This window comes from Sinocyclocheilus anshuiensis, unplaced genomic scaffold (genome assembly GCF_001515605.1).
Source record: "Sinocyclocheilus anshuiensis isolate Anshui unplaced genomic scaffold, SAMN03320099.WGS_v1.1 scaffold3192, whole genome shotgun sequence".
Lineage (NCBI taxonomy): Eukaryota > Metazoa > Chordata > Actinopteri > Cypriniformes > Cyprinidae > Sinocyclocheilus > Sinocyclocheilus anshuiensis.
In genome coordinates, this window is record NW_015548376.1 from 107,620 (window position 1) to 115,988 (window position 8,369).

General features: G+C 41.9%; 2 protein-coding genes across 4 annotated transcripts in view; both read left to right on the forward strand.

Annotated features, from left to right (window-relative positions):
• The window catches only part of ttll1 (tubulin tyrosine ligase-like family, member 1), a 10,930-nt gene extending 9,217 nt beyond the window's left edge, over positions 1 to 1,713 (forward strand). For both annotated transcript variants that reach the window (XM_016444631.1, XM_016444632.1), the window contains 2 exons: positions 340 to 503; positions 1,203 to 1,713. In XM_016444631.1, coding sequence (XP_016300117.1) covers positions 340 to 503; positions 1,203 to 1,329 — 291 coding nt within the window. In that variant the 3' untranslated portion in view covers positions 1,330 to 1,713. The remainder of the gene's footprint in view (positions 1 to 339; positions 504 to 1,202) is intronic.
• A 5,797-nt stretch (positions 1,714 to 7,510) lies between these two features.
• Positions 7,511 to 8,369, forward strand: part of pacsin2 (protein kinase C and casein kinase substrate in neurons 2) — a 16,903-nt gene continuing 16,044 nt past the window's right edge. For both annotated transcript variants that reach the window (XM_016444633.1, XM_016444634.1), the window contains exon 1: positions 7,511 to 7,648. The gene's annotated coding sequence lies outside the window, so the exon portion shown is untranslated. The remainder of the gene's footprint in view (positions 7,649 to 8,369) is intronic.

An 8,369-nucleotide genomic window follows, 5' to 3' on the forward strand; every position in this document is an offset into this window, starting at 1 on the left:
GCGCACATGCATATGTGTGTGTGTGTGTGTGTGCGCACATGCATGTGTGTGTGTGTGTGTGTGTGCGCACATGCGTGTGTGTCTGTGTGTGTGTGTGCGCACATGCGTGTGTGTCTGTGTGTGCGTGTGTGTGCGCACATGCATGTGTGTGTGTGTGCGCGCGCATGTGTGTGTGTATGTGCGCGCATGTGTGTGTGTGTGTGTGTGTGCGCGCGTGTGTGTGTATGCGCGCATGTGTGTGGGTGTGTGTGTGTGCACATGCATGTGTGTGGGTGTGTGTGTGTGTGTGTGTGTGTGTGTGTGTGTGCACATGCATGTGTGTGGGTGTGTGTGTCTCAGGTGAACGCGTCTCCTTCGCTCACCTCCAGCACAGCTAACGACCGCATCCTGAAGTACAACCTGATCAACGACACGCTGAACATCATCACACCAAACGGCGAGATCCCAGACTGCCGCTGGAACCGCGGCCTGCCCAAAGAGGCTCTGGGACACTACCAAGTGCTGTGAGTGACCGTCCTGCTGTATTCACAGCCGTCACACGTCCATCAGAGATCTGGAGTGCTTTCTGTACAATAACTGATGAGTCCTGCACAGTGACAACAGGAATCAACTCTTATTATGCATGTTCTAAAAAACGTCTAAAACATGCATAACCTAACTTTAGAAATGTGTCAAGACTATCAACATACACATGATCATGTTATATATATATTATTTTTTTTTACAAATTTAGATTTATCTTAAAAAGATATTTAGCATCTTTCTTATATTTCACACTCAGACATTTAAGACTGAATTTTGCTGACTGAATATGCTCACAAACACAACTAATGTAAGTGACAAACACACTCGGTGAAATGAACTGCAGCTCAAAAAGCAAAAGATCAAAGACCTAATAGTCTAAATATGAGAAAAGAGATGTGCACCTTTCACTCTGCTGCCGTCTTTTTCATCTGAAACTCAAAGTTTATGCACTAAAATTAATATATTTTGTTTGAAAACATTCCAGAGAGAACAAATTAGGGAAACATATCTAATTGCAATTATTATTAATATTTATTTATATAAATCAATTAAGAAGTATCACTGTAATACTACTGAACTGTGTTTAGAAAAAATTAGCATTTAAATTGATGATTGTAATGCAATGTAAGGGTTGTGTTGTTTTATCTGATCTGCACGTATCTGTCTGTCTCTCACAGTTACGATGAGGAGCAGGCTCTGAGCGAGAGCGCTGAACGGGACCTCAGGAGCCGCTCGGGTCAGCTGCTGGGGTCAAAGGGCAGCAGGTCGAGCAGCGTCAGGCCCTTCCCGGCCACCTGGAAGTGACATCACATCTGGAGAACTGAGTGATCATGACGTGCCCTGCATGATACGGATGAGTCTGCATGAGTGTATGAGTATATCTGAAGAACACAGGACACAGACTGATGCAGTGAAGCGTCATCTACGTACATGTGTGTGTGTTTATATATTTAACTGACTGATCACAGCTGGATTTGAGCGTATGCTCTCAGTCTGGACTGTTTCTCCAAGCTCAAGTCTCAATGTGTTTGATCAGTGTGCAGAATAAACCTTCACAGCTATCAGTACAATACAATACAATACAATGTTTTTTAGGGCTGCCTCCTAATAGTCAGCTAACCGTTAGTCGATGAGAAGAGGCTTGGTCGACCAAAATTTTATTAGTCGCAGAATTTTTTTTTTTTTTAAATCCACAAGAAGTGGACAGATCGTTAACGGCTGGTCTTTGTGGAAATACAGTACATCGGGCAGGACATCCAAATGCTCACCTATCATTCATCGACCCTCAAATATGGCTTATCATCTGAAATATGTTAGTAGCAGCAACTTTACATGGCTGTTTGCGTTAACATTATCCTAGAGAAATGTGCGCTGTTCAAGTGTCTGTGTGGAGTGTGGAAGCTGAACAGTAGCGCACTCACTGCAGGACAGATGGAGGCGCCGGAGCGTTTACTTGCTCTAAAAAGTCATTTTTACTCATACAGATAAGCGTCATACACCTTTCGAATCTGTGAAGACTCTGTTTATTTGTGTGTATTCACAATAACAACAAAACTTTGCGCTTTTGTAAAATGAAAGCAAACAGGATGCGCTTTCTGCCGTCTCGGTCTCCGTGAACTTGAGCGTGAAACTCCGAAACTCTGTGTATACTTGCCTTACAGACATGAAAAATATATCTATAGAGAGCGAAATGTCTACTTTCAAATGAGCCAATTCAAATGGAAAACAAATATTCTTAGATTATGCAATCCATATGAAACGTGCATACAGGTGCATCCTCTACTGCGGAGATGAGTCAGTGTCGCTGACTTCATCTCTTAAACCGAAAACAAAGAAAGCACTAGTTTATCAATACATTTTTAAAATGTTAATGCAGCCTCCTTACTGTTTTCCATGACACATTCATAATTATTACTTCTGCCGGTGTGCCGTGGCAAGCTTTATGCATGTGCTTGAGTGCTTATTAGGCTGTGTAGGCAATTAAAGGCTTGTTAATGATTTAAATGGTTTATTAATAAACGTGCGATTAGTCGACTAATGCTTCAAATGAACGACTACTAGTCGACCAGAAAAATCTTTAGTCAAGGGCAGCCCTAATGTTTTTTTATATAGCACATTTTAAAACAACTATAGTTGACCAAAGTGCTGCACAGAGTATACAAAAGAAAACATAAACAAAATTATAAACAATAAAATACAAACTGTAAAATGGGTGAAGTTCATCAAAACAGAAATTCATTACACAGCAAGTCAAGAAATATTGAATGCCAAAAACAAGTTTTAAGAGTAGACTTAAAAGTAGATCAAGTTAAAGCAGTTATGAAGGCTGATATGAACCGGGAGACTATTCCATAACTTAGGGCCGCCAACAGAAAAAGCACGCTCTGTTTTTGAGTCTTGTCCTGTGAACTTGCAATAAACCACTAGACTTTAAAGCCTGCTTGTTTTCACAATTCAAAGGGATATAGATTTGGGTGTCATCTGCATACAGATGAAAAGAGACCCCATACTTGTTAAAACTAGATCCTAGAGGAAGCATGTAAAGGGAAAACAGCACCGGACCAAGAATCGAGCCCTGGGGAACACCAGACTTTAAATATATTTCAGATGAGGATTGGTGTCCAATACTAACAACATACCTCCTATTAGTGAGATATGAACGAAGCCACTGCAACACCGTGCCCGAAGGCCAACGCATGTTTCAAGACGTGATATAAGAGTATTATAGTCGACTAAATCAAAGACTGAGGTTTAACAGAACCAGAGCCATAGACTTCCCAGAGTCAGTAATTAGCATGATATCATTCAAAACTCTTAAAAGAGCTGACTCAGTGCTGTGACAGGATTTAAAACTTTCTTTCAGAAATTGAATTGATAGTCAAATAAGACTGAAGTTGATTTAGAACCACTTTCTCTCAAATTTTGGAAAGAAAAGACAAATTTGAAATGGGACGAAAGTTAGCCAGTAATGTGGAATCCAAATTTGTTTTGTTTTGTTTTTTTTAGATGAGGCCGCACTGTGACAAGCTTCAAGTCGCCAGGGACAGTCCCAGTATAAAGACATTTGTTAATAACAGACAACAGGTCAGGGCCGACAGTCTCAATAATTTATATTGAGGAATAATTTATATTGAGGAATCTGTAAAGAGGAAGTCTTTTGAAAGTGGCTTGGAGTCACAGCACACGTGAATATTAAAATCCCCCAAAATTAAAATTCTATCATAATTGGTGGCAATTTCCCCCATAAATTCAGCAAATTCATAAAGAAAATCCTTATTTGCACGAGGTGGTCTATTGCAAATACCACCAGATTGTCTAAAGAAAGTTGAAACAACTGAACTGACAGTACGTCATGTGGAGCCATCTATCAGTTATATCTGTCATGATCTCTGTGTGTATGATTTGCATTTGCACCAATGGACAGACACACTGCTTCACAATCCAGTGAACCAAAACAACTTCAAACGGTTGTTCCTCTGAAATGTAATCTGAAATGTTCATGTAGTGTTTTCTCTAGAAGTTCACATAATGTTTTCTCTGAGCATTCTCTAAATGTTCACGTGCTGACAGGCAGGGCCACCTTAAGATAACCAGAGGCCCCTGGGCTACAGCTTTACAGTAGGCCCCCCAACCCCAGATATTTATTTACTTACTTTTTTAGCTTCCTTATTTATGTTGAATTTCTTGTTGATATGCCAGTTAACATTTACAACACCGTTACACATAATATGTGAATAAAAGTGAATATGCAAATTCATTGTCCTCATTTGTAAGTTGCTTTGGATAAAAGCGTCTGCTAAATGACTAAATGTAAATGTAATGTAAATGTGAAGTGAATATGCAAATTCACTCTTTGCCAGAAGGTGGCGCTTGTGGAACAGGATTATAGTGGTTACATAAACTAAACACTATGTTATTACAGGCATTATACAGAGGTTATATGAAAATGTATGATTTAAACCTGGTTCTTGCCATGAATATAGCCATAGATGCTGGAATGACGTTAAGAAGAAAATAAACAAAACAAACATCGAAAATAACACTTGGCAAATTTGCATAAATGTGGCCTATTTGGTAATTGCTAACTATCCACGCATTTGTAAGCTACTGAACTCGCTATGACAGAAAAGTTGTCCGGTTCTTTTCACACAGCAGGGCATAGCTGAAAATGTGAGTGTGTGAGTTTATTTAACAAGCAGTTTATTCATAATCAATCATTAAGCGATCTTAAGTTCACGCTGTGGAAATACAAGCAGAATACAGAAGACAACACAAAGCCTTAACATTTCAGCAATATTCTTTGTTCAGTCAACTGTGTTTGACTGGTTGGGACAACATTTGGGCGACTTCTGTTGGTCTGACAAGGGTTTTGATGTAGTTTCAAGAAAACGTAAGGTTACTTGCATAACCCGTTTCTCTGAAAACAGAGTGAGGTATCTCACTATGGGAATCGCCTCAGGTGTGGTAGACTATGGAAGCACCAATCACAGCACGTCTGTCCGCAGGGCAGACCAATCACAGCTCATGACCAGCAACCCGTCCTGTCCCGTCCTACTGAAACGCCATTCTAAGCACGCTCTTCCCCCGTGTCATGCGAGAAGGCAAGCTTGGTGAGATACCTCACTCTGTTTTCAGAGAACCGGGGTAACCTTACATTCTCTTTCAAGCATTCGCTCGGTATCTCACTATGGGAATGATATGACCAACTCCCGTAACGCATGCTTTCCGAAGCCACTGAACAGACCTGGCGAAAATGAAAGATAATCTCTGCATGAGCCATAGAAGGCACAGGAACATCCCGATGGTAAAATCTGATAAATGTATGAGGGGAAGCCCAGCTAATATCTCCTACTGAAATCCCCTGAATAGGGCCCAGGATGCAGCCATCCCTCGTGTGGAGTGTGCACGAAGAGCTTATCCCACGATCGCTTGATCTCTGCCACGCACACCGGTGAAGTGGGAAGCAGTTGTTTCGCTGCGGGAAGGCGAGAAGGGAGTAAAAGGAAATTTACAAAATATCTTCATGGAACATGATCTTTACTTAATATCCTAATGATTTTTGGCATTAAAGAAAAATTTACAATTTTGACCCATACAGTGTATTTTTGGCTATTGCTACAAATATACCCCAGCGACTTAAGACTGCTTTTGTGCTGCAGGGTCACATCTGACGGCAGATCAGCACTCTGTGCGCTCTCGGGCCGCAGACAGGATAGCGTCATCCTCCTCATCAACCGCTCATCTCTGAGGAGGCGAGCTAACATCTCAGGAGCGGGAAGGGGCTGCGATCTTAGAGACACCTGCACGGTGGACAGGCCACACTTATAGCTCACCTTGACACTCTATCTATTAGAGACTGCGCTATTGAAAACGAAGTAGAGAAAAAACTCAGTAACGAGCAAACAATCCACGACAGATTGCACCTGCACCGCGTTCGGCATCATCAACCTTAACGTCTGTGAACTGAAGCAGAGCAGCTTAGGTGCGGAAGGAAAGTCTTCACGGGGAAGAGATCAAGCATGCTGTTTCAGAGATCACAGCCGTATATATAGGAAGGGGCGGGTTCCTGGGCATGAGCTGTGATTGGTCTGCCCTGTGGACAGACGTGCTGTGATTGGTGCTTTACCACGCCTGAGGCGTTTCCTATAGTGAGATACTGAGCGACTGTTTAAAAGAGAACTGCATCTCTTAGTGTTTGAGACTCTAAACGGTTTCGTAAGCTGGAAAATATGCAGCTGCATTTTCTACAGTGCATGAGGTGTGTGTCAGTCGTGTGTGTGTGTGTGTGTGTGAGAGCGCAGGTGCTGTCAGTGGATTAAACACACTGCTGATGAAACATGAGCTTAGCTCTAATTCAGGACTGGAGGGAGAAACTCCTGAAATAGCTTGTGTGAGACACACATGTGTGGTTTCTGCAGCTGCGCTCAGCGCTCATGAGAGCAGAGACACATGAAGAGTCACTGCAGCTCATCTGCAGAATACAGACGGAGAGAAGATCATGTGCTGTTTAACGTGTGCACAGTACACACACCACAGGAGACACCGGGGCAAGTTGTCACAGTATTCATCAGGTTTGCTGTGTTCATGTTATATGCGGTGGTTTCTACTGAATCCTGTCCTCCAAAACTAACATTTGATAACTTAATTCTGTAATATCTGTTGAGTAGCACATGAACACAACTAACCATATATAGTAGGACAACATGCCCCTCTGTTGGACGTGTGGTGTTACTTTTATTTATTTCTGAGCAATGATGGTAGAAAATGACTTCCAACAATAAACCTGATAAATGTTCACCTGTAACTAACTGCAAAACATGTACACACCATACAAAATGGTTTATCAGTTGTATTAATTTGCTTTATTTCACGTATTGTTCATTGTATATATTTTTACATAGTGTTTTTTCTCATGTATTGTCTCCTTCATTACTTTGGTGGTATTATATTCTGTATTTTGCATATACTAATGCTTTAGCAATGCTATGATACAAATATCATGCCAATAAAGCAACTTGAACTTGAACTATAGGCTAAAGTATAACGCTACTGTAAGATACAGTACAACCGTCATGTCAGATTTATCTACATAGTTTCTGTCAATGTTTAAAAATATTGTAAAGTCGCATTATAGCAGATTATTAAAAAAACGAAATAAGAGTGATGTCAGTTTGAGGGAATACGTTGTTGTTGTTGTTTAAATGAAAATAGTCGCGGTTTTACATGAAGACGAACCTTTAATATCCCCTAGATATATTTTATTTCTAATTATTTTATATTCGCAATCTGTGTGAAAGAGAAACTACACTGTAAACTTACTAATTTCCAGGAAATAAAACGAAATGTCGAATGTGATCGGTAAATATGTATTATTTTTTAACCATTTGAATGCTGGTTTTATTAGTGTAGAGTTGCGTTATTGTATGGACACTGTGCCGCATCACACTGCTGTAATGTGTGTTTTATTAGTGTTTTATGAGTTATGTGAGTGAGCTGCGCGCGCGGCGGGGATGTGACGTCAGAGAGGTGCGCCTCCGCCGCTCAGTCAGTCAGTCGTTGAATATCGATGAAAAACGGAGAAAGTCAAGCTCTCGTCGACAGATCTGGACCGAAACGCACTCAGGTGAGGATAAACCCCGCGCTCGCTGTGACTGAAGGACTGGGGGACACTTCGCGCACTTCTGGCGCAGTCTGTGGAAACTTCTGGACGCGTTTGTCGCTGATCGCGGACTCTCGCGGGCGTGACGGATCATCTTGGTCTGTCGTCACACATTTATCATCATGTGGCGCTTTATGTGTTTAATGTGAGCGTTTAAAGCGGCTTCCGTCTTTCTCGTGACGCTGTGAGCCGCGGAACGCGTTGAACGCGCGCGTCGCTTTCCGGATCGCGCTGATTTTTGCTCTCGCTCCGGTTTACACACACACACTCTCTCACACACACACACACTCTCTCACACACAGAGGGAGAGCGCGGCAGGGCAGGGCGGGGCGCGTTCACTCCCACGGCTTCCTCTGAGGCTTTCGCAGTTCGGTTTTACACTGCTGCTAAGTTTAGTTGTGTTTAACTTGGTTAGTTTGGTTTCCTTCAAGTCAGTCCAGAAGTGAGAAGCTGCTGACTCTGAGGTTGTTGTCACGAGTGAAGCCGCCTGCCACAGTGACGTCACAGGTGTGTGCGCGGATTCAGCCTTACAAATGTCACTCACAACAGGTTTTATCATCACTGTCATTTATGAAAGCCTTTTCAGTGGTTAGTTGGTGTGTGTGTGTGTTCTGTAGTGTGTGTGTGATATCGATAATGATAATTAGACGATATTTTGCTGAGTGTGTTATTGTGCTGATATCTC